The sequence below is a fragment of the Rana temporaria genome, chromosome 7 (assembly GCF_905171775.1).
Source record: "Rana temporaria chromosome 7, aRanTem1.1, whole genome shotgun sequence".
In the NCBI taxonomy this organism is placed as follows: Eukaryota; Metazoa; Chordata; class Amphibia; order Anura; family Ranidae; genus Rana; species Rana temporaria.
The window spans coordinates 98,898,193-98,925,234 of record NC_053495.1 but is presented as its reverse complement, the minus strand read 5'-3'; the positions used below and the strand labels follow the sequence as shown (position 1 = coordinate 98,925,234).

The 27,042-nt window shown below is 43.5% G+C and overlaps 1 protein-coding gene across 4 annotated transcripts in view; it reads left to right on the top strand.

Annotated features, from left to right (window-relative positions):
• ALDH9A1 (aldehyde dehydrogenase 9 family member A1) overlaps window positions 1–26,740 on the top strand; it is a 99,369-nt gene extending 72,629 nt beyond the window's left edge. For all 4 annotated transcript variants that reach the window (XM_040359739.1, XM_040359737.1, XM_040359741.1 and 1 more), the window contains exons 8-12: window positions 4,716–4,904; window positions 9,901–9,988; window positions 15,776–15,917; window positions 18,690–18,802; window positions 26,437–26,740. In XM_040359739.1, coding sequence (XP_040215673.1) covers window positions 4,716–4,904; window positions 9,901–9,988; window positions 15,776–15,917; window positions 18,690–18,802; window positions 26,437–26,531 — 627 coding nt within the window. In that variant the 3' untranslated portion in view covers window positions 26,532–26,740. The remainder of the gene's footprint in view (window positions 1–4,715; window positions 4,905–9,900; window positions 9,989–15,775; window positions 15,918–18,689; window positions 18,803–26,436) is intronic.
• The last annotated feature ends 302 nt before the right edge of the window (window positions 26,741–27,042 follow it).

Here is a 27,042-nt window from a genome sequence, read left to right as displayed (position 1 = left end):
AGCAGGGGGCGGGGAACGCAAGTGACATGAGAGCCAGGATTGGAACGCGAGCTGCGGGGAAGGAACGTGACGTCACGCCCCTACTCGCGGCCATACGCGCTGGTAAACTTTCGAGACCTGCATGCTTCTTTTTTCTTTTTTGGCGGTTTTGGAGTATTTCCACTCGTCATTTGAATGGGCTGCCTATGTGTGACAAACACTCCAAAAAAGCTCCAGAACTTTTTTTAGAGCGGAGTGTGGCAAGTTTTTTACTGTGATTTTTGGTGCTCTTGCAGACACCATTTGCTCAGTCCCCCTCCTTCCCGATATCCAACGGGACGCGCCAGGGGTGCCCGCTCTCACCGCTACTGTTTGCGCTGTGTGTCGAGCCCCTGGCGGCGTCCATCCGTAGAAATCCCAACATCCATGGGGTCCCGGTGCGAGGAAGGGAGTTTAAACTGGCACTTTTTGCAGGCGACATCATATTCACCCTGACACAGCCCAGAATATCACTACTCAACCTGCATGCAGAACTTGACCTCTACAAAACCCTCTCCGGCTATAAAATAAATGTGACCAAGTCGGAAGCTCTCCCTATTAATATCCCAGCGGCTGAGGTGCAGCACCTACGTCAGTGCTTCCCATATCACTGGAAGACGACAGCTCTAAAGTATCTGGGGGTCCAGATCACCTCGTCTTATACAACCCTGTACCAGGCTAACTCCCCCCCCTCTGTTTCGTTCCATCAGAGACCTCCTACAGTAATGTAAGGTCCATCATATTTCCCTCTTGGGGAGGGTGGCCTCTGTGAAGATGACCATCCTTCCTAAACTCCTCTATCTCTTCCAGACACTGCCCATCCCAATCCTGTATTCAGTCTTGAGACGGCTCCAGGCGGACCTGGTGCGGTTTGTCTGGAATTACGGGAGGCATAGGATATCTCGCACAGTCCTGACGGCATCCCGCACCGAAGGGGGACTGGCGTTCCCTGACCTAATTAAGTACTATCAGGCCGCGCAGTTGCGCGCCGTGACCTCCTGGTTTCCCCAGCGGTCGTACAATAAGTGGACAGAAATCGAAAAGATATGTCTCGCACCTGTACACCCTTACAATTTGCTCTGGAAAGCGGGCTTGCTGGTGCCGGGGGTCAAACCCCATTTGAAGCAGTGGGGGGTGTAGAGGAGAAGGCCCCTGCTGCTGGGCTGGGGGGGCCGTGTGCTGGACTGGCACCCAAGGTTGCATCTGGGAGGCCCTTGGATCTATCCACTGTGGGGGACGTGGCAGGGAGAGGGGCCCGGTCCCCCATCCCTCCCCAGGGGTCGGTACCGGAGAGCGAACTGCCTGGGCATAAGATATCATGGGGTCAGCTCCCCTGTTAGTGATCCAGAGGTCTCCACTGCGGGACTGTCTCTGTGGTTGAGGGGGAGCAGGAGCAAAGGGAGATGGCTGTAGGAGTCCTTGAGGCTGCTCCGTAGGAGAAGGCCCTGGGGTCCACGTGTGCACAGGGTCAGGCGGGGGGGGGGGGGTAAGTCCTCAGGAGCCACAGAGGGGGTCGGGGAGATGGGGCCCTCCGCCGAGAGCCCCGGATCCGAGGCCGTGCGCAGCAGCCTTGGGAAAGCCTCAGAGCACTGTGTGCCGGGGTCCGTGTTAAGGGCCTAGTGGAGCATGCTGGTGGGCGGGAGACGGCGCCGTCTGGGTAGGCTGTGGCGGAGGAAGACTCACCGCTCCAGGCGTAGGGGGATACTGTCCTCTCGCTCCATGGGCAGGGTCCGGCAGGCTTAGTGAGTGATCCAGGGCTCGGTCTCCCGGCGGAGTTGTAGGCCGCGTGGAGGAGGCGGAGGTGGTTGGCGCCATCATGTCCGCGCTGCTGTGGGACATGGTCGGCGGGGAAAAATACCCCCGGAGAGTCGCTGAGGAGCCGGGAGGAGGCTGAGATGATCCCCTGACTTTGGAGGAGCGGGTCCTCCGGGTTCCACCCATAAACGAGCGGTGTAAGCCCCCAACAAAAGGCAGTTTAGCTGTGGGCTAGAGGAGAGCTAGGAGCTCAAGCTTCCATCCAGGGCAACTTCCAGTCACGCCCCCTCTCTCAAATTTTTTAATGTAGCAAAATGTGTGTTTTGCTTATGTGTTTTGGGGTGCCGTTCACAATTAATGGTACCAAAAGTGCAACTAGTTAATTTTAGGTGTATAAAGGTGGCCATACACTATACAATCTCATTTAGATTTTCCAAAACTATATATTGGTAGGACATAACATCTATACACTCTGTATTCAATCAGGTAGGCCCTTGCGCTACATAGGAGATGGTACAATCAGATTGTATAGTGCGTGTGGTGAGCTTTACAGACTTCCAGGGACACACTTCTCCTGTTTTCAATACCAAGCTCTGCTCCACATAGGCTGTGATCACTCAGCTCCTGAACACTCTGCCAAATAAACGATCAATGCAAGAAGAGGCAAAACCAGGAAGACCCTCACTGTATTCAGCGAGAATGTTGTTCGTTGCCATTGATTGTATATCTGTACAGAGGTGGGCAGAAGCGATCTCTTGAGGGGAGAGGGGGCCGGTGAAGGGAGTGTGGTAATGAGCACAGCTGGTGAACTCCTTCCTGTGTCTTTCCCAACCTAAGGGCTGTCCAGGAAGTAAAGTAATAGAGCGTTTTTTAATACAACAAATTGGGGCCTGAGGTAAGTCCCCCGTCTAGCACATATAGAAAATGTATTTATTTTTAAATTCCAGAAGTGCAATTTACAGTATATATTTATACATGTATTCTCTGCATTATCTGAATGCAGCAAAAATATATATTACATTTTTATTTTTTTCACTTGTGCAGATGCCTGTAAACCCCCCACAGTAAATGCAGCGTTACATAATTGAGGACAGTGAGGCTGAGGCATGCAGATGGACACATTGAGGCTCCAAATGGGCATTGTTGACCCTGTTTTCCACTTACAGTGGCTGCTGCATTCTCACCCTAGGCTTATACTCGAGTCAATAAGTCTTCCCAGTTTTTTGTGGTAAAATTGGGTGCCTCGGGTTATATTCAGGTCGGCTTATACTTAAGTATATACGGTAACTATGTATTATAGTAACTGTTTATTCATTGTATACAAAGTATCCAGAAGTTATTTCTTTGTTTTTCAGTTTTGTGTTGTATGGCTGATAATTTTTCAGTTTAATTTTACTGGTTATTAGTTCAGCCACTTTGGGGGCGTTTTCTCTTTAGTGTGTGTTTTTGTTACCTGAAGTTGGTCATACACATAAGCAGTGCCTTATATTGGCAATCTTCTAAGAAATATTTTTTCATGTCTGATAAATTTACTATTGATTTTAATAAACTAATTATGTATGGCTTCCAATATGTAACTATTTCTTGACATTTATGCCAGTGTTTTGAAAGCATTATACATGGAATATATTGAGCTACTGCTAAGAGTTCATTCATTGCAAACCATTCCAAAAAGCTACCAGTGTAATCGTTTTTTATTTTGGAATTGGAGAAGTTGGGAGTGATTTTTTGTTTTATTACAGCAGTATTAAACACAAAAGGAAACATTTACTATATTGCAGTTTACACATTCTTGGATGTGATGGCTGCATTTGTTTTATTTTTTAAAGGGGATGTAAAGGAAACATTTGTTTTCCCTAAATAGCTTCCTTTACCTTAGTGCAGTCCTCCTTCACTTACCTCGTCCTTCAATTTTGCTGTTAAATGTCCTTATTTCTTCTGAGAAATCCTCACTTCCTGTTCTTCTGTCTGTAACTCCACACAGTAATGCAAGGCGGAAACCCTGGTGGGGAGAAAGCCTCTTGAGGGGGGAGGGGGCAAGCAGGAGTATCAGGACACCCACTAACACATACAGCTCCTTTCTCTATCTGCAAAGTAGAGAGCGTCCTGACACTCCTGCTCACCCCCTCAAGAGGCTTTTTCCACACCAGGGAGAAAGCCTTGCATTACGGTGTGTAGTTAGACAGAAGAACAGGAAGTGAGCATTTCTCAGAAGAAATAAGGACATTTAAAAGCAAAATTGAAGGATGAGGTAAGTGAGGGAGGACTGCACTAAGGTAAAGGTAGCTATTTAGGGAAAACATGTTTTACCTTTATACAACCCCGTTAAGGCTTGCTTACTCTTAATTTTTTATCTGTGATCTGGCCAGCACATCTGTTGTGTTTCAAAAATGAACGAGCTCCCTTGCAGTTTCAGGGATGAGACAAACCATTTAACGCCGGTAGGGGTGATTTACATTGGTCAGCGTTTATATTGATCCATTATACTGAAAGGAAATAAAACCTGCTGTAACTGCTTATAAAATACTAGCTTGGGTTTGGCTTTCAATTTGTTAGCGTTTTAAAATCTCCTGGCACATTTAACACTCCCCCCCCCCCCCCCCCAGGACTGACACTGCTGCTGTCCAAATGTGCCCCCCCCTGTGCTCCTTCATCCAGAGTGGGGGGGGGCACTCTAATACAGGATGTGTGTCACTGGCCCGATAACCAGGTGAAAACCGAGAGGGGGGGGGCCTAAACAAAAAAGAATAATGTAGCCACCGTATTCAATGATTGGTAAGCTGCAATATACAGTACTACAATTTTTGGTTTTGGGTTTCATGGCGCTTTAAATTTCTGAGTGTAAGTAATTGACACTTGCTTGGTGTTTACATTTATGTTCTCTAACTTCTTGACCTGCTGCAAAGTCATTTTGATGGCCTCCTCATTATTGCACCGTTTAGGTGTGCTGCAACGGAACACGTGTGTTTGTTCAGCGGGACATTCTGGAGAAGTTTACTGAATCTGTAGTGAAGAAGGTAAAGAAAATTAAAATTGGAGACCCACTTTTGGAAGACACCAGGATGGGACCACTTATTAACCGCCCTCAACTGGAAAAAGTATTTGGTTTCGTTAAGGGTGCAAAGGAACAGGTAAGTGAAATGTGACTGTAAAGCAGGTGGTCTTTTGCATTTTAAATTGGACACATTGCCAGTCTGCTGTAGAAGTTCCTAATACAGCTTGAGTTTGAGTACAGCTTAAGTTTCTCATAATGTGTAAACCGCCAGCCCTTAATGTGGCAGAGCCATCCCGCACCACCTGCACTTTGGATGCAAATGACGCATTTTAGGTTTGTAAAGTGTAGAATACCTGTTTCTTTCTCACCTACTTATTGATGTCTCAAACTACCTGGTTATACTGTTACCTACAAAGGAAATGGACACTGGCAAAAAAAAAACTGTTAGCCAGCATAGGATTACTCTGTCCTCCAAAAGAGTGAATGTGTTTTATTTGGCTCTGTTGTCCTCTATTCATTAGGAAGATTTTTCTAATTTCCAGTTTAGACTGGTGGTCTGTCTGCAACAGACCTGAATCTCTGGAAGTTTCTCAAGTCGTTTACAACTACTGGTAGATATGGGAATCCTGAAAAGCTCTTAAGCTAGCCAAACAGCCCAGGTTCCCAGTTGATCATCTATATGGGTGTTCCTCTAAAACAGTCCTGCATTTGGCAGTGACTACCTGTCTGTTCCAGTTTATACGGGACTCTGCTATTCAGGCCAGTATGTTTTGGGATTCCATATGTCCCTATCGGTCTAGAGCAGGGGTCTTCAAACTATGGTCCTCCAGTTCAGGAACTACAATTCCCATCATGCCTAGTCATGTCTGTGAATGTTGGGAGTTTTACAATGCCTCATGGGAAGTGTAATTCCACAACAACTAGAGGGCCATAGTTTGAAGATCCCTGATCTAGAGCAATGTTCCTTTCCTTGTTCTTCTTGTAACTCATTGTTGTAAGTACCTAGCAGGCTTGCGCTTGAGGTTTCCTTTATTTAGGTACTGAGAATACATGTGTGGTGTTTGCTACATTAACAATGGTAAATGACCAGCCATTTTATGTGGGGAGTTTAAACTCTCATTTCTGTTTACCTTTTTACTGTGTACTTTGCAAGCTGGACGCATGGGGATCCTTTTTATTTTCATTTGATAACACAGCACTGAAAGTAGAAGGCGTGCACAAGCACACTGTGAAAGCAATAATGGTGTGAGAGGCAACAGGGATGTAGAGGAGCTCCTGGTTTGGAGCAGATGATTCAGATTGAGCATCTTGGGATGCTGCTTGACCACAATTAGGACCCACTTGTCTCTTGGGCACCACCTCTGATCCATAATTCACAAATCGGTGAACCTCTTTCCTGCTAAATCTGACAGACATGCTGGACTTCTCTGATTCACTGCAGATTTAGATGTGGTTTATATGTCCCCTTTGTAGGTACATTTTCCTCCCTACAATTGTACCCTGCTAAACTATGACTAACTCGTCAAATTGCCTATATAAGAGATCTCTCCACTACTGCAACTGATCTTTGAGCATAGTGGACAAATGTCTATAGCTTTGACCTTTTGGCTGTGACACTCAACAGTTTTCCTTTGGTTAAGTTGCTTGGCTGTGGAATTCTTATATAAGAAGCATTTCTTCTGCATGATCTTCAAGGGACTATTTATCTAGCATTCAGCTATTCTTTAGGGGAAGAAGCTTACAATGCAGACTGCAGTCATTTCATTTTCTGATTGTTGGGAAACATAACATTCATTCACTCCTGTAAGTTTTCGCCAAGTCCCTCCTAGCTTGGTTTCTTGTCCATGGTTTGGAATTTAGTTTGAAAAACTCTTGACAAACCTTTGGTCTCCCCACTTTCCTTCATGAGGGGGGGTTGACATTTATGGTATTTAACTTTTTATAGTTGCTTAGACATCCTCGATATTTGGGTTCAGGAAATGGTATTTGACAGGTACACTCTAGTTTTACACGTTTTACCACATCTAACTCAAGCACCCTCGGGTCTTCTGTCTCTATGTGCGCTTGTTCCAGTTTCCATGTCAATATGTTTACCACATTTTGGATCTCAAAACTGTGTCGGTCCTCATTCTTGTCCAGAAATAAGGGCGAATTTATGGTTTCTGTGGATATCAAAAATGTGTCCCTGTATATTCCAATTGTTACAGTGCATGAGTGTTTTCCCATGAAAAGACATGTAGTTTAGATGTTGTCTTGAGCAGAACTCCACTTCTGTCTCATCCGCCATGTACAGTGCCTTGCAAAAGTATTCGGCCCCCTTGAACTTTGCGACCTTTTACCACATTTCAGGCTTTAAACATTAAGATTTAAAACTGTAATTTTTTTTGAAGAATCAACAACAAGTGGGACACAATCATGAAGTGGAACGAAATTTATTGGATATTTAAAACTTTTTTAACAAATAAAAAAATGAAAAATTGGGCGTGCAAAATTATTTAGCCCCTTAAGTTAATACTTTGTAGCGCCACCTTTTGCTGCGATTACAGCTGTAAGTCGCTTGGGGTATGTCTCTATCAGTTTTGCACATCGAGAGACTGAAATTTTTGCCCATTCCTCCTTGCAAAAACGCTCGAGCTCAGTGAGGTTGGATGGAGAGCGTTTGTGAACAGCAGTTTTCAGTTCTTTCCACAGATGCTCGATTGGATTCAGGTCTGGACTTTGACTTGGCCATTCTAACACCTGAATATGTTTATTTGTGAAAGATTCCATTGTAGATTTTGCTTTATGTTTTGGATCATTGTCTTGTTGGAAGACAAATCTCCGTCCCAGTCTCAGGTCTTTTGCAGACTCCATCAGGTTTTCTTCCAGAATGGTCCTGTATTTGGCGCCATCCATCTTCCCATCAATTTTTACCATCTTCCCTGTCCCTGCTGAAGAAAAGCAGGCCCAAACCATGATGCTGCCACCACCATGTTTGACAGTGGGGATGGTGTGTTCAGGGTGATGAGCTGTGTTGCTTTTACGCCAAACATAACATTTTGCATTGTTGCCAAAAAGTTTGATTTTGGTTTCATCTGACCAGAGCACCTTCTTCCACATGTTTGGTGTGTCTCCCAGGTGGCTTGTGGCAAAACGACACTTTTTATGGATATCTTTAAGAAATGGCTTTCTTCTTGCCATTCTTCCATAAAGGCCAGATTTGTACAGTATACGACTGATTGTTGTCCTATGGACAGAGTCTCCCACCTCAGCTGTAGATCTCTGCAGTTCATCCACCGTGATCATGGGCCTCTTGGCTGCATCTCTGATCAGTCTTCTCCTTGTATGAGCTGAAAGTTTAAACGGACGGCCAGGTCTTCGTAGATTTGCAGTGGTCTGATACTCCATCCATTTCAATATTATCGCTTGCACAGTGCTCCTTGGGATGTTTAAAGCTTGGGAAATATTTTTGTATCCAAATCTTGCTTTAAACTTCTCCACAACAGTATCTCGGACCTGCCTGGTGTGTTCCTTGTTCTTCATGATGCTCTCTGCACTTTAAACGGACCTCTGAGACTATCACAGTGCAGGTGCATTTGTACGGAGACTTGATTACACACAGGTGGATCCTATTTATCATCATTAGTCATTTAGGTCAACATTGGATCATTCAGAGATCCTCACTGAACTTCTGGAGAGAGTTTGCTGCACTGAAAGTAAAGGGGCTGAATAATTTTGCACGCCCAATTTTTCAGTTTTTTTATTTGTTAAAGTTTGAAATATCCAATAAATTTCGTTCTACTTCATGATTGTGTCCCACTTGTTGATTCTTCAAAAAAAAATAGTTTTATATCTTTATGTTTGAAGCCTGAAATGTGGCAAAAGGGGGCCGAATACTTTCGCAAGGCACTGTATGTCCCAAATGTGGACAATTGGCAGGCAGGCTTCCTCAGGGGACAGGCATTGTTCTCTTGGTGTGGGTCTTGAGACCCAGGAGTTTCTCTGTGAGACAAATCACCTCTTCCTTCAGCTAGTTCAGAGTTTAGCTTTCATCACTATCCAGTGCCAGTTTTTTAACCTTTTATTTTCCTTCAGAGACTGTAGGGCTCATTTATTTCCCTGTGCCATAAACAACTGTTTTAACCCATTAGAGACATTCCTCTCTCTGCACAAGGACAAGGAGATGCTGAGACTATAAGCATTCTTCTCTGGCTATTACCTCAAAAAAAAACATGTTTTATTTTCCTCTGTGCAGCTCCAGTTCATTAGATGGAATTTTCCCTCTTTCTCTGGATGTAGTCTGGGCTTTAAGAGTTTACTTCTCAGCCACTGCTTCTCTCACGTAAATGGGATTCCTTTGATTTTTTTTTTGTCATCCTGGATGGACTCCCTAGGGGTGCATCAGTTTCTAGTTGCTCGGGTAGATCCTTGTCCAAACTTAGTCTAATGGTTGGGTTCCACATTTTCTTGTCAAGGCATGCTCTACTGGATCTTCATCTTTTTGGCATTAAGCAAATATTCCTTAGCATGGATTCCCAGATCTACCTGGCGGATGTTTAGGATTTATCTGATGCCAGCATCAGGCTATCGGTTCAGACTGCTCTTTGAGCTGTAGACAAGTCTCCCCGTTTTTTTGTTTTTTTATCCTTTTATCCTTTTAGCCTTTGTGCTACATTGCACACCCCTTGGTTCCACTGCTTTAGAGTAAAAGTAGAATTTTTGCAATAACCTTAAAATACTTTTCTTGGAGTCCATTAAGGAACACAGATCCTACTCCTTTGTGTTTTTGATCATAGTTCAGGGTTTTTTCTTTGCTGGATACGTTTTTTTTTGTCTCCAGTGTGTTACTCCAGTAGACAGGACAATCACGCAGCTGCTTAAGACTTCATGTGTCTCTCAATGAGCTCCAAGAAAGGATTTAGTGAAGGTATCAGAATGGGGAAAGGTGGCGGTAAATATGATAAAGGTGGAGGCATTTAACAAATAAAAAAAAAAATATAAACATTAGTAGATTTTGGCCTCAGTTAATAACTAAAGTTCATAAATGTTCTGTGTGTGTTTTTTTTTTTTTTCCGATGTATCATTTTGTTTGTCCAAGTAACGACTATAACTAACTATAACTTTTATATCTACATATCATCTAAATTTTTTAGGGTGCAAAAATCTTGACTGGAGGAGAACCCTACATTCCAGAAGATCCTAAACTGAAAGGAGGATTTTTCATGAACCCCTGTGTACTAGGTATTTGTTTTATTTATATTAATTTACATTGCTTTCATAACTGTTTTTGTAAATGATCAACTTTGATCCAGAGCTTTGGAAGGATATTCCTGATGTTATGTGGAAATTGGTAAGTCAAATAAATATATTTCGGCCTTTCCTACCAGAATTTTATCCATTGTCTGAGGATTTCATAGTTACAACTAATGGGGTCCATTTTAAATAAAGGAAAAAATTAGTTGTGTAAAAAGGTTATCAATGTATATAGTATATTTTTCAATGTTTTTGCCGAATGTTTTCACCGAAAAGTGCTATAAAAATGCACTGATTACTGTGAAAATGACAATGGCAGTGAAGGGGTTAACCACTAGGGGGCGCTAAGGGGTTAAGTGTGCAGTAAGGGAGTGATTCTTACTGTAGGGGGGCGTGGCTGCATGTGTGACATCACTGATCGTCGTTCCCTATAACAGGGAACGACGATCAGTGACAGCCACACTAGGAAGAACGGGGAAGGTGTGTTTACACTCGACTCTCCCCGTTCTTCAGCTCCTGTGACCCGATTGCGGGACACCGGCGGCAATCAGGTCCCGCAGGCACGGTCACGGAGCTTCAGACCTGGTCGCGAGCGCTCCGCCGGCTGGACACTTAAAGGGCAACGGACCTGTGCGTGCCTGTGCCCATCCGTGCCATTCTGCCGACGTATATCAGCGTTTGGCGGTCCTTAAGTGGTTAAACGACTTAAATAAAATTAATGGCAAAAATGTGGCATAGTGGGAAGGGAAACTTCAAATTTTTTTGGGAGTGCATCGTGTATGTAAGTCTGGAACTGGTTAGTTTACACAACTTTAACAAGGTTAATATACAACACATGCATATGTGTTTTTGAGTGTTATACTTTAAGAGCCGGTTCACACTGGGGCGACCTGGGATCCGACTTCAAGTTGCCCCAAGTCGCGCGGTCGAGAAAATGAATGGAAGTGAATGGGAGCCGTCTTAATGTACACTACTGAAGTCGCTCCGACTTCAGAAAAGGTTCCTGTACTACTTCAATCTGACTTCTAGGCAACTTGTACCCATAGATTTCAATGGAAGTCGCCTCAGAAGTCTGATCACTGTCTTAACTGAAGCAACAATACAGGAAGATAACCTACATTTCTCAAGCAAACCCCTCCCTCCCTCCCACAGAGCTGATTGTTGTTTGATTGGCCACTGGAAAGCCTCCTGTCCTGGAGGCGACTTAAAGTTGCCTTGTAAGTTGCCTGATTCATACTCAAGTCATGTCCAAGTTGCCTCCCAAAGTCATGCTAGAAGTCGTGTTGCCCCTGTGTGAATGGGCTCTTAGTATGTAGACCTTGAAGGAGTTGGGGATAAAAGGGCTTTTTCTGTAGCATGTTTTTTATTTTATTTTTAAAAATAGTCTCAATGAATACATAATAAATGTAAAATAACCAAATATAGTTACATTGTTTGCTTTAAGCTGTATTCCGGACATGAGGACAATGTGTGCACTGTTTAAAATGTAATATCAAGTCAGTCATATCCACATGATTAGATGCACAAGAAGCAACTTATTGACCAAGGTCATGTGAAATGTTTTGCACTAGATGTTGCTTGGAAATGTCTTTTTCTGCAGCATCCAACTTCTGGTTTTGATTGTAAGCACATGCACAGAGCTGAGTCACAGATGGCCTTATTTATGTGCCTACCACTACAGGGAGTGCAGAATTATTAGGCAAATGAGTATTTTGACCACATCATCCTCTTTATGCATGTTGTCTTACTCCAAGCTGTATAGGCTCGAAAGCCTACTACCAATTAAGCATATTAGGTGATGTGCATCTCTGTAATGAGAAGGGGTGTGGTCTAATGACATCAACACTCTATATCAGGTGTGCATAATTATTAGGCAACTTCCTTTCCTTTGGCAAAATGGGTCAAAAGAAGGACTTGACAGGCTCAGAAAAGTCAAAAATAGTGAGATATCTTGCAGAGGGATGCAGCACTCTTAAAATTGCAAAGCTTCTGAAGCGTGATCATCGAACAATCAAGCGTTTCATTCAAAATAGTCAACAGGGTCGCAAGAAGCGTGTGGAAAAACCAAGGCGCAAAATAACTGCCCATGAACTGAGAAAAGTCAAGCGTGCAGCTGCCAAGATGCCACTTGCCACCAGTTTGGCCATATTTCAGAGCTGCAACATCACTGGAGTGCCCAAAAGCACAAGGTGTGCAATACTCAGAGACATGGCCACGGTAAGAAAGGCTGAAAGACGACCACCACTGAACAAGACACACAAGCTGAAACGTCAAGACTGGGCCAAGAAATATCTCAAGACTGATTTTTCTAAGGTTTTATGGACTGCTGAAATGAGAATGAGTCTTGATGGGCCAGATGGATGGGCCCGTGGCTGGATTGGTAAAGGGCAGAGACCTCCAGTCCGACTCAGACGACAGCAAGGTGGAGGTGGAGTACTGGTTTGGGCTGGTATCATCAAAGATGAGCTTGTGGGGCCTTTTCGGGTTGAGGATGGAGTCAAGCTCAACTCCCAGTCCTACTGCCAGTTTCTGGAAGACACCTTCTTCAAGCAGTGGTACAGGAAGAAGTCTGCATCCTTCAAGAAAAACATGATTTTCATGCAGGACAATGCTCCAGCACACGCGTCCAAGTACTCCACAGCGTGGCTGGCAAGAAAGGGTATAGAAGAAGAAAAACTAATGACATGGCCTCCTTGTTCACCTGATCTGAACCCCATTGAGAACCTGTGGTCCATCATCAAATGTGAGATTTACAAGGAGGGAAAACAGTACACCTCTCTGAACAGTGTCTGGGAGGCTGTGGTTGCTGCTGCACGCAATGTTGATGGTGAACAGATCAAAACACTGACAGAATCCATGGATGGCAGGCTTTTGAGTGTCCATGCAAAGAAAGGTGGCTATATTGGTCACTGATTTGTTTTTGTTTTGTTTTTGAATGTCAGAAATGTATATTTGTGAATGTTGAGATGTTATATTGGTTTCACTGGTAAAAATAAATAATTGAAATGGGTATATATTTGTTTTTTGTTAAGTTGCCTAATAATTATGCACAGTAATGGTCACCTGCACACACAGATATCCCCCTAAAATAGCTAAAACTAAAAAAAAAATAAAAACTACTTCCAAAAATATTCAGCTTTGATATTAATGAGTTTTTTGGGTTCATTGAGAACATGGTTGTTGTTCAATAATAAAATTAATCCTCAAAAATACAACTTGCCTAATAATTCTGCACTCCCTGTATATATAGATATATCTATAGAGAGAGAGATATCACTAAGCAAGTATTTACTTTCTTTGGATATAAGAGTTGGATTTCTACCCTGATTCCTGTATTTTTTTTAATAATGTACGTACATTATATAAAATATATGACAGGTATTGCTTGGATTTGCTTTATATGGGAGTTGTACATTACCCTGGAATAATATTTGAATTCCATGCAATAGTTTTTAATGTTGGACCTGCCCAACATTAAGCAGTAACAATCATGCAGATGTGTGTTTAACACATCTGTATGATTGTTGCTGCTTAATGTTGGACACTTGGCCTTTGGAAGGTTTTACCCCTTTCATGACCAGGGCACTTTTTGATATTTAGTACTGTGCTACTTTAACTGGTAATTAAAGTCATGCAACACTGTATTGAAATGAACTATATATACTTTTTCTTCCACACGCCTAAAGCTTTCTTTTGGTGGTATTTGATTACCACTGGGTTTTTTATTGTATAAAGGAAATTTTGAAAAAAAAAATATTTCCTACTTTTCCAACATGGCAAATAAAATCGAATTTCTTCGTAAATTGAGGCCAAAATGTTATCTGCTACAAGTGCCAACAATGGTTGTGTGCTAACACTGCACTTTTGGGAACACTATACTATTAGGAACACTTGTATAGTTCCAACTGTGATCAAGATACTGAACCGTACACTATACTAGTAATTGTGGTGATTTAGTGGCTTGTAGGGGTTGATTTACTAAAACTGGATTGTGCAAAATATGGTGCAGCTCTGCATAGAAACCAATCGGCTTCCAGGTTTTATTGTCAAAGCTTAATTGAACAAGCTAAAGTTGGAAGCGGATTGGCTACCATGCACAGCTGCAACATATTTTGCCCTCTCCAGTTTTAGTAAATCAACCCCATAGTGTGGTGGGCAATCTGGCGCTAACCGACACTGCCTGGGAGGGACACTATTAATACAATTGAAAGCATTGTGTTGTTTCTTTCTGATAAGTGCAAGCAAAAATGCCTTTTGATCATATCAGAGCTTCAGAATGGTCTTGTGGTCCTCTGCATGCTTCTGTTCTTTCGAAGAGTCTAGTTCTGATCTTGGACTACAGAATGATTAGCCTTTTATATTGTAGAGATCTGAGGGTGAGAGGGTCTGAGTAGTTAGCCAAAGACAATGGCCAGGGCTAATACCACTCGGTCCACAAAAATGCTGTGTGCTTTCAGCTCACAGCAGGGTTTAAGAGCTTAGTGCATTTCTGGATTTAGGGGGGTGCTGGGCAAACCCCCCAGATTTCATTTACACCCCTACCTCCCCAAAACCTACCTCTCCCTCCACCTCAGACACAGGGATAATGATTAGTGTGGCAGTGGGCAATTACAAAACCAATCCCCTGGGTGTCTATCGCTCTGCAGCAACTGAAAGTTGTCAGGAGAGAGAGGAGGAGAAACTCGTTTTCAGCTGCTGCAGAGAGAGAGAGAGACAGACATACAGGGGATCGGTTCTGTAAATTCCCCCAACCACCTTGATTATCCCCTCTGCCCACCAGCCACACTGTGTACATTTATCACCCCAGCATAGAAAACTGTTTACTATGCTTCAGTTTGTGAGTGAACATGAAGCCACTCGGCACATAGCACTTCCCATTTATTGACTTTCCAGTGCAGCTGAGGCTGCAGAGAAAGGAACTGGGGTATCTCTTTCCTCCAGTCCCTTTCTCTGTCTCAAAAGTGAGACATCAGGGATCTGTTTAGGGGGCGCCTGGGCGCCGCCCCTTCTATCCACAGCCATCCTGTCTATCCATGCATCCGACCCCTTTGAGGACACCGGATGCATGTATTGCACACCGCCACCATGATGAGCGCAGAGAGCAGGGGAAGGGGAAGCCGCCACGTGATGCCTGCGGAGAGTCTGTCAAATCATAACTTGCAGCTGTGTTCGTACGGCTGCTGCATTCCTATAGTGTAACATAGGGTTCCTGCACACAGCTCCAGCCCGATAAAAGTAAACACTGATTCACATTGTACAGATCACAGCACCCGTGTGAGTCCCAATGCCTCAGTCACACACCGAGCTTCATATGTTAAATCAATACAGTTTTTGTTTTTAGTTTTTAGCAGGAATTTTGTAAGTTTTATTGCGTGGTGTCCTCTAATGAATTTTAATGTATGTTTAACAAAATTTTATTTTTGATATTTTGAAGGGGCCCCCTGTCCTTTGCCCAACTGACCCCTATTGTCGGCTTTGCTGATTCCCCTGTGCACTGCCCTGCTGACTTCCCATCCTCTGCCCCCCTGACATTTTTACTGCACCCCCACATCATACAGGCTAGACCTGGCCCTGGTACTGCATATGCTTTTTTATTTTACCTTTAACATACTGTATGTTTAAAGTTTCAAGCATGTACTTGGTACTTTTTCAAGAAATTTTTATTTTTTATTTCTCACCTGTTTATCACATTACATTTTTCAAAACGGCATATACCAGCTTCTGTAAAATCTATAAAATTTCATTTTTTCAGTCTTGTTTTTGAATTGCTCATAGGAAATTGTGCAGATGACATGACCTGTGTAAAGGAAGAAATTTTTGGCCCTGTGATGTCAATCCTGCCCTTTGATACAGAGGAAGAAGTTTTGCAAAGGGCAAACAATACAAGCTATGGTCTGGCTGGAGGAGTTTTCACCAGGTTAGTGGATTTTTATACTGCAATTAAAGCTTCAGTAGGGAACGTCGGTATATAACCTCTGTATTTTAACGGCCTTTATACATTTGCATAAGGGTTAACTACCAATACACTGGCTATATGTATGACATGTTTGTAGTGAAATGATGGAAGTGATGGGTTAAGTCTTTGCTCAGGCATGTAGTTGGGTTCTAAATTCTCGAGTTATTTGACGTTTGGTTGAGTTTTTATACGTGTATGTGCATATAGCAGAGGATTCCTAGGTCAATTGTCACATGATTTGGGAGGAAACCGCTTTCCTATTAGATCTGCCAACTTCTCATCCACCTTCCTAGACTTTTCTCAAACCTAAAGGCCCATACACACGATACGAAAATCAAATGGAAAAATTTGTTCGAGATATCTGCTGATTTTCGGATCGTTGGTACGGTGCTTTCAACAGCTGGTTTTGCCTTTTGTCAGACAAAAGCTGGATGCGCAGACTATAAAATTTTTGTTGGACGTAAACTCAACGTCTGATTTATTTTATTTTTTTTCATTTCATTAGTACGTTTTTTGTACGTAAAAAAAATCGTAAGAGCATGACTACGCATGCTCAGAAACGAAATAACACATACAAAACTATTCAACACATTGCATCACTTCTGGCGTTGTTTTCTGTCATACGAAAATCTTCGTATTGTGAGTAACCTCTTCACTTTTGACATGAGACCAGCATGGCACAAAAAACGACCGTGCGGTCATCCAAAAATCTAAGCGTGTGTACGAGGCTTTAGGCTTGGGTCACACTAGTAATTCTGTCAGTAGCAAAACCATGACTGCGAAATAATCAATAAAACTCAGCTCACTTCTATTATTGCTTTGCACCCTCATTGCCTAAACCTGCAAGGTGTTGCACTGTCACTGCTCCTTTGCTAGTGATTCAAATTATACAGCATTTGATTTTGCAAGTGATCAACCTTCATTAGCGGTAAGTGGTTCTGCTGCTGGCAAGGTGTTGCCAGCGCATAATGGACCTTAAGAATAGGTGGATTAGGGCACATTTGTAAACACTGTAGATGTGTTCTACCACCGAGCTCAAAATGTGAGTGTGCTTATGCACGCTGTAAACTCCTAAGGTGACATAGAAATGTGAGGGCAGTGAACCATACAGACTTGAGCGGATCATCATCCTTCACCACATCTTTTGGACAACTATCATATGATTTGGTTATCTGGCTGCATTTGTGTATTTTTTCAGCAGAACAGAATAATAAAGGTAAAACCATTTTCAGACCTAATTTTTGGGTTTGTGTCTGTTGCTGCCATTACAGGGGTGTCAAACTGGCGGCCCTTCAGCTGTTGCAGAAATAAAAGTCCCCTCAGGCCCCTGCTTGTAACTGTTAGCTTTGCAATGCTTAATTTTTGTTATGCTGATCATACACTAGGCAACTACTGTTAGACTTTTAGTCCATTTCAACCACTTTTTACCAGCTTTAATAATAAAAAAAATTACCAGATAGACCAATGTAGCCTACTACCAATGGTTTCAAGTGTTTCATGGGTGTGTTTAGACATGTTGGTTATCTATTTGTGTTGTTTATGTTAGAAAGCAAAGGGATATCTGCCTAGTGGAAGTCACAAACACTTTTTAAATCAGAGCTCTAACCTGTAAAACATTTAAAATCTTAGCAGAAGCTTCACGTTCCTACTTCATTTTATAATTACAGGTGAATAAGGCCTTCAGGTGCACATATTTCCTAGAAAGACTGAGGCCTCGTACACACGACAGAGATTCTCGGCAGAATTCGCCGAGAAACTCGGTCAAAACCCGGATTCTGCCGAGAATCTCTGTCGTCTGTACAGTTTTGGCTCGATGGAGCCGCCGAGGAACTCGACGAGAAAATAGAGAACATGTTCTCTATTTTCTCGTTGTCCTCGTTCTTCTATGGGAGAAGCCGGCCCGCCGAGCTCCTCGGCGGCTTCATCCCAAAACTCGACGTGCCAAGCACGTCGAGTTCCTCTGTCGTGTGTACGGGGCCTGAAAGTTCTTATAGTCACCCAGCTTGCTTCACTTGCTGGTTCCCCTGTGTCTGTACCAAGTCCTGCATTGCTTAGTTGCAACTCAAGCACTGGCCTACTCTTTAAAGTTGCAAATTGTATCGCTTATCGGCCTCTGCACTCACAGCTATCATGGCAACCTTTTAAACCACATAGATGAGATCTCCTTAAAGCTACATTTAGTTGTGCAAGCCGGGAGTGGCTGACTGTGAGAATCAGTAGATTCTTGCTAGGGGGTAGCTACACACTGCATGCACACAGCAGTAGCGGTCAGATTTGTACTGTTTACAAATCAATGGCCAGAGCCTCTGCTGTTTGCCCATAACATCTCATACAAATGGTTACATGAAAATAGCCTGTGACAGACCCTGGATGCAGACAGGATGTTTCTGACTGCACACAAACTGTCTTCAGCTAATAAGCCATTTTATATGCAGCCATTGGACAGTACAGGTGCCTCCAGAGGTAGCATCTAGCAGTAAACTATCCACTCCTTGTGAATGTAGCCTAACTGTCATTGTTTTACCTGGATAATAAAAGTTTTTTTCCCCAAGGATATTTTTTTGTTTGAGGTTTTCTCTGCAGGTTCTGTTTTTTTGTTCCCAATGTATTTGATTCATGCCATGTTAATGCTTCTGAAAATGTCTACTAAGGGACACATGTAGGAAATTACTACTCTTTACGCTGACTCTCAGTATTCTCTCCTACCTTGCATGCTTTCTTTCTTCCCTACAGAGATATACAGCGTGCGCATAGAGTCGTCGCTGCTTTACAAGCTGGAATGTGCTTCATCAACAATTATAACGTGAGCCCAGTGGAGCTGCCCTTTGGAGGCTACAAGAAGTCTGGTAAGTTTTGGCTATAGTTCTACAGATAAAGAAGTTTAAGGATAATTCTTGTTAACATATTTGATTAACATGTAGATATCATCACTCAAGTAGCTCACTTATAGAGTAAGATCTCCATATCCTGCAGTTTTTTCTTTTTCATACATCATGGGACTAATATTCATTTTCTGCTGGGTTATACTTCATCATTAGGTGAATGGACACTGGTAGACCAAAGTCTTTAGACAGGAAGTGATCCCCTATGTAACCCCTCCCATACAGGAAGCACATCATTTTTTTTCAGGTGCGTCAGATAAGGAGCACCAAGCAACCCTCCTTTCGGCTCTGTATGAGTCTTCTAGGGAGGATGGTATCCTCCTTCGAGGCAGTGCCCTATGGCCCAGTTCCATTCCAGGCCTCTTAACAAGACCTCTTGTTGGCTTCAAACAGGAGAGGACAAGCCCTGGATTATCCAATGTGCTTATCTCCTGGGGCACGTTTAAGCCTAAACTGGTGGTTGCAGAATCAGAACCTGCAAAAGGGAAAATCCTTTCTCTTGATAACTTGGAGAGTACGGACTACAGATGCCAGCCTTTCAGGCAGAATGAGCAACCCTAGAGGGGCTCATAGCTCAAGGGAGAGGGTCAAGGACAGAGTTGATCCTGACCATGACCATCAATGTCCTGGAATTATGGGCAGTACGACTGAACCTGCGGTCCTGGGCAGTGGAGCTTCCTGACTACCCGATCAGGGTTCAGTCCAACAATGCCACTGCAGTGCCCCATGTAAAACACCAAGGCGGTACCAGGAATTGTTCAGCTCTGAAGGAGGTGAACTACAGACTAGCCTGGGCAGAGGTACATGTGCCAATCCTATCCCGGGAGTAGAGAACTGGAATGCAGAATTATATCAGCCGCCAGCAGATCTGCCCCGGCGGAATGGTCCCTACACCCAGGAGTCTTCCAGGAAATTAGTCAACATTGGGGATGGCCAGAGGTCGACTTACTGGCATATAGGTTCAACAACACGCTACAGCAGTTTTGTGTCCTGAACAAGAGATTCTCTGGCAATCGGAGCAGATGCTCTGGTAGTTCCATTGAGTCAATACTCCCTGGTTTATGCGTTCCCTCCGGTCCCTCTCCTTCCATATTAGTTGTGCAGGATTCGGAGAGAGGGAGTTCCAGTCATTCTGGTGGCACCAGCCTGGCCTAGAAGACCCTGGTTCCCAGAGATTGAGACTAACAATAGACGGGCCATGGACGCTTCCATGGTGCCCCGATCTACTGTCTCAAGGTCCTATATTCCACCCCAATTTACAGTTTCTAAATTGGACGGCATGGCTATTGAAGCCAGGGTGTTAAAGGACCCGTGGCATCTCGGGACCAGTGGTGTCTACCCTAGTGAAATGCTAGAAAAAACTGTCACTAGGAAGATCTAGCATAAGGTCTGGATGACTTGTATTGCTTGGTGTGAAGCCAAAAAAATGGCATCCACGGAAATACGTGATTGGGAGAGTTCTCTCTTTTCTACAGTCAGCTGTCAAAATCAAATTGGCTTTGAGCACAATCAGGGGTCAAGTTTCAGCCCTATCAGTATTCTTCCAAAGGCCTTTGGCCTCCCATTTACTGAGCCAAACCTTTATGCAAGGGGCAACTCGCTTGCTTCCCCCCATTAGGTCACCTTTGTGTCCTTGGGACTTGAACTTGGTGCCGTCGTGTTACAGAAACAAGCATTTGAACCTATTAAGGAAATTCCATTAATCTTGCTGTCACGCAAGCTAGCCTTCCTGATGGCTATCACCGCGGCTAGTTGTCAGCCCTGTCGTGCAGGGAACCGTATCTAATTCTTCACCACAACAGGGTGTTACGATCTGTTCCATCCTTTTTTGCCAAAAGTGGTGTCGGCCTTTCATTTAAATGGACATTATTTTGCCTTCTTTTTTGTCTCGGCCTCGTTCGGCGGAAAAGAGACGACTGCATTCTTTGGACGACGTCCGGGCAGTCAAGGTTTGTCTGTTTAGATCTGCAGAGAGTTAAAGATCTTTTTTCAAAAGGAACCAAGAAGAGGCAGGCAGCTTCCATTGCCAAGTCCTTCAATTTGTAATTCAGTCCTACGGTCTGAAACATAAAGCTGCTCCCTTTAGGGTGAGCGTGCATTCTACCAGGGGTGTAGGAACCTCCTGGGCTTTTCGCCATCAGGTATCGGTGTTTTAGATTTGTAAGGCTGCTACCTGGTCTTCAGTGCATACGTTCACAAAATGTTATCAGGTGGATGTTGGAGCAGCCGAGGATTCGGCTTTAGGCTGCTGTATAAAGTTCTGATGGCTATTTTTATTTGGTAGGGTGTCTCCCTCCCCTCAAGGCTATTGCTCTGGGACGTCTCAGCAGGTAATCAATATTAGCTTGACTCTGTGCCCCATGATGTATGAGACAGAAAATCTGATTTTTTTTTTCCGTCAATCCTTTTCTTAGAGTACATCATGGGACACAGAGGTCCCTCCCCTCTATTTTGAGGATTGAGTGCTTGCTACAAAACTGATGTGCTTCCTGTATGGGAGGGGTTATATAGAGGATCACTTCCTGTCTAAAGACTTTGGTCTAATGATGAAGTATAACCCAGCAGGTAATGAATATTAGCCTGACTCTGTGTCCCATGATGTACTCAAAGAAAAGGATTTTATAGGCAAGTATGAGGGAAAAAATCCTATTTTTTTTCTTGCTGTGCTTGAAACACTTGGTTAATATCATTGGTAACAACGGTATTTACTGTATTTTATGGGAAATTAAACTTGGACTACATTCCCAAAAGCATTTTTGGCCAGATGCAAATGGAAGCAGCAGGAATCTACTGATCCTTTCTGCTGTTTTTAACCCCACCAAGCCCATACACTTTAATGACTGTTGGCTGCAGCTATTCGTGGCTGTTTTGACAGACAGTGTTTACATGCAGTGATCACTGCTGGACGCACACAAATGGCTACGAATGCCAGCAACCTGTCATTAAAGTGTATGGGCTCTGCAGCTGGCTGCTTACATGTGTCAAAAACTGCAGCAAAAATTAGCAGATTGCTGCTGCTGACATTCGCACCAGGGCAAAACATCCTTGCGAATGTAGCTTGAACCGAACCGAAAATGTAATTTTGAATTTACTAATCCCAGCAAATTCTAGTAGCTACAACTCTATAACAGACTGTAGAACATCTGTTACAACAAAGGAAGTTTTGAAGTAAGTATTCTGTCAGTGCTGATTGTTGGACTTATTTTTGAATTTTACACTGTGAGCAGTGTTGCCATGCACCACGTTTTCAGCCAGTCTTGATACTGGCAATGGGGATTGAGCTTGGTTATTCTGGATTAGCTCTGATATTTTGGATACGTTTTAAAAGCAATGCATGTGACTGGGCGTTCTTTGCAAATTAAATTTCCACCTCACTCTTTAGTAAATCAAATATATATATATATATATATATTAGTCAGGTCCATAAATATTGGGACATCTACACAATTCTAACCTTTTTGGCTCTATGCACCACCACAATGGATTTGAAATGAAACAAACAAGATGTGCTTTAACTGCAGACTTTTTAGCTTTAATTTGAGGGTTAATCCAAATCAGGTGAATGGTGTAGGAATTACAACAGTTTGTATATGTGCCTCCCACCTTTTAAGGGGCCAAAAGTAATGGGACAGATTAACAATCATAAATCAAACTTTCATATTTTAATACTTGGTTGCAAATCCTTTGCAGTCAATTACAGCCTGAAGTCTGGAACGCATATAAATCACCAGACGCTGGGTTTCATCCCTGGTGATGCTCTGCCAGGCCTCTACTGCAACTGTCTTCAGTTCCTGCTGGTTCTTGGGGCATTTTCCCTTCAGTTTTGTCTTCAGCAAGTGAAATGCATGCTCAATCGGATTCAGGTCAGGTGATTGACTTGGCCATTGCATAACATTCCACTTCTTTCCCTTAAAAAAACTCTTTGGTTGCTTTCGCAGTATGCTTCGGGTCATTGTCCATCTGCACTGTGAAGCGCCGTCCAATGAGTTCTGAATCATTTGGCTGAATATGAGCAGATAATATTGCCCAAAACACTTCAGAATTCATCCTGCTGCTTTTGTCAGTAGTCACATCAATAAATACAAGAGAACCAGTTCCATTGGCAGCCATACATGTCCACGCCATGACACTACCACCATCATGCTTCACTGATGAGGTGGTATGCCTTTGATCATGAGCAGTTCCTTTCCTTCTCCATACTCTTCTCATCACTGTGGTACAAGTTGATCTTGGTCTCATCTGTCCATAGGGTGTTGTTCCAGAACTTTGAAGGCTTTTTTAGATGTTGTTTGGCAAACACTAATCTGGCCTTCCTGTTTTTGAGGCTCGCCAATGGTTTACATCTTGTGGTGAACCCTCTGTATTCACTCTGGTGAAGTCTTCTCTTGATTGTTGACTTTGAAACACATACACCTACCTCCTGGAGAGTGTTCTTGATCTGCCCCAACTGTTGTGAAGGTTTTTTTTCTTCACCAGGGAAAGAATTCTTTGGTCATCCACCACAGTTGTTTTCCATGGTCTTTTGGTGTTGCTGAGCTCACTGATGCGTTTTCTTTTTAAGGATGTTCCAAACAGTTGATTTGGCCACACCTAATGTTTTTGCTATCTCTCTGATGGGTTTGTTTTGTTTTTTCAGCCTAATGATGGCTTGCTTCACTGATAGTGACAGCTCTTTGGATCTCATATTGAGAGTTGACAGCAACAGATTCCAAATGCAAATAGCACACTTGAAATTAACTCTGGACCTTTTATCTGCTCCTTGTAAATGGGATAATGAGGGAATAACACACACCTGGCCATGGAACAGCTGAGCAGCCAATTGTCCCATTACTTTTGGGAAGCACATATACAAACTGTTGTAATTCCTACACCGTTCACCTGATTTGGATGTAAATGCCCTCAAATTAAAGCTGAAAGTCTGCAGTTAGAGCACATCTTGTTCGTTTCATTTTAAATCCATTGTGGTGGTGTATAGAGCCCAAAAAATTAGAATTGTGTCGATGTCCCAATATTTATGGACCTGACACTATGTATGTATGTATGTATGTGTACAGCTTATATCAGCCCTCAAAATTTCCACTCGCCTACTAGCATTTGGCAAGTGGATTTAAGCTGGGGGCGAGTGATGACAGGGCTGCATGTCCAATCTCCCTCTAATCTGTGCCTACACTTAGAAGCCCGATGAGATTGGCGGCCGAAGAGGAAAGGTGCATGCTCGGGAAAAGTAGTCTGATGAGCCGCGCACAGGCAGAGCAGTACACAGGTGATCTCCTTACAATTCTCATTAAGCCATGGGACCTAACAGTATGACCCCCTCCCCCGGGCCCCGACCAATGTAGCTGGAGAGCAGAAAGTAATGAGTGAGGTGGAGGATTGCAAAAATTACCACTCTGGTGCAGCGCTCACTGAAATTTGCCCTGACATGAGAGCGGCAGCCTTCTAGTTTGTGCAGTTTTCTTCTCCTTGTGCTCTATGTAAGTGTCCAGCAGTTTAGCCTGAGCACTGTGAGTAGACTGGTCTCAATGTGTGCTGTGCGCTGTCAGTGTGCGCTGTGCTATGGTGTCAATGGCTGTGCAGTTGTGTGGATCTCAGCGCTGGATTGTACTCCCTCCCGCTGTGCTTCAGCTCCTCTCTGCCAGCCTGAATAAAAGGGGGAAGTGGGGACATGCAAGCGTGGAGCCGCACACACAGGCTCCTGATGATGAGATGAATGGAAGAGAGAGAGAGGATGGATGGGAGTTGCAGAGGAGACAGCAAGAGAATGGGTAAGAGACCCAGTTCTAGTGCCCTGTCCCTCTGGTCTGCCCCCAGTGCCCTGTCCCTCTGGTCTGCCCCCAGTGCCCTGTCCCTCTGGTCTGCCCCCAGTGCCCTGTCCCATTTTGTTAATGTTGTTGTTGGTAATATTTAATTTTGTAACTTGATTCTGCATAAAACATTGTCATTCCATGAGATAATCTACGAGGGCGTGTTTACGGGTGCAATTAGGCGCAGGGCAGTGTATGAATTAGGTGGGGCAACTGGTGGCGAGTAACTCTTGAGGCCTGGCTAGTAGCTTAGGACTTGAAATTTTGAGCCCTGGCTTATATAATAGTGTAAATTGGCCGTCCCCTCAAAATAACGCAACACATAGCCATTAATGTCTAAACCGCTGGCAACAAAAGTGAGCACACCTCTAAGTTATGCAATCAAAAGCAACCATGCAAAAAAGCACTGTATGGGCCATGTCTTGTGCGGACAAAATAAACAGGCAAAAATCAATTAACAAGACTATCGATTTAATGTTGCCATGAGTAGTGTTTTTAAAACAATTTGATCCTCCTCTGCATGAATGGTAAACAAACAGCTTGTTCAGCACTTGAATATACCTTATGGAGGCGGCAAATTAACTGGATGGTTGGGAAGTTTGCTGCGATGGATGAAATCCTCATGTGTCCTCTGTACAGTCCACACAGGTGGGGAGGGAGGAGGAGCACGGTCCAAATGGTGTGTAGAAAATGGGGACCGAATTAAACTTCAAACAAATCCAGGTAATAGATGGTAACTCAGCCGGCCTGCCATGGATGGTAAACAAACCAAAGGGTAATGTGAGCGGGCTCCAATGGAGATGCGGAGGATGCCGAACAACCCTGTCGTGACGTCAGACAGCTCAGGGAGACCGGATCCAATATGAGGCTGGGAGCTTGGAGCAATGGAAGGCTCAAAAAAGCCAATGCCGAAGCACGTCTTGACGCTCAGAGGTGAAGAGCAAGCCGAGAGAGGCAAAGAGGGGGAGTACTTGGCTGTAGTCTTGACAACGCGTATCGGGGCGTGGCCCTTCCTCAGGTCACCCCTAAGTTAAAATTTCCAAATTGGGCCCAAAGTGTCAATATTTTGTGTGGCCACCATTATTTTCCAGAACTGCCTTAACCCTCTTGTGCATTGAGTTCACCAGAGCTTCACAGGTTGTCACTGAAGTCCTCTTCCCCTCCTCCATGATGACATCACAGAGCTGGTGGATGTTGAATACCTTGCACTCCTCCCCCTTCCGTTTGGGGATGCCCCACAGATGCTCAACAGTCCATCACCTCAGCTTCTTTAGCAAGGCAGTGGTCGTCTTGGAGGTGGGTTTGGGGTCGTTCTGTTGCAATGCTGCCCTCCGGCCCAGTCTCCGAAGGGAGGGGGCTCATGCTCTGCTTCAATATGTCACAATACATGTTGGCATTCATGGTTCCCTCAATGAACTGTCGCTCACCAGTGTCGGCAGCACTGAAATATCATTTCTTCAGTGTTGTCACATGAAAAGATATACCGTAATAAAATATTTACAAAAGATGTGAGGGGTGTACTCACTTTTGTGAGAGTGTGTGTGTGTGTGTGTGTGTGTGTGTGTGTATGTATATATATATATATATGTGTGTGTGTGTGTGTGTGTGTGTGTGTGTGTGTGTGTGTGTGTGTGTATATAATATATTTATTTATTTGTGCATATAATTTTATTTTTTAGTAATACAATTGTAAATACTTTGTCAATACACAAGCAGAACAGAATGCATGAGTAGTGTTTTCTTTTTACTGTCAAATGCTAGTAAACAGTTACATTTTATGCTCTGTGTTCACAGGCTTTGGACGTGAAAACGGCCAGGTGGCAATAGATTACTATTCACAGCTGAAGACTGTCTGCGTAGAGATGGGAAATGTTGAGTCTGTGTTTTAAATGGGATGAAACGCCTCTCGCATCACTCTTTCAAGAAGTATTATGAATGTTGCATTCCGAAATTTCTGGTTTCTGAGATTCCTTTTTTCTGAACTGGTGCCACATTTTTCTATTTTGCATGTGACTGCAAGAACTGCATATTAGCATTGCTATTGTATTTAGTATGGCTCCTAAGTAGAAAGCATTAAAGTATATCAGGATTACTCTTATTTCTTTGTGGATTTTTTAGCAGGGAATTAATCTCTAAATTGGAGTATGGAAGGAAGAGCGGGTTCTGTTGTGTAGTTGTTTCTGTTAATGTGAGACCTATAGATATGACACCGTGCATACTAGGTTCCAAGATGGCAGTGAAACCTAGCATAGAAAGGACAGCACAAAGTGCATTTAGAATTCTTGACTAGCTTTGCAAATAATAAAGGTTTGTCCTTTGGTCTGTGAATGGACTTTAGGCTGAAGCATGCTTATCTACCTGTGAAGCAATTGTAACTGTTGCCACATAAAGCTTTGCAAA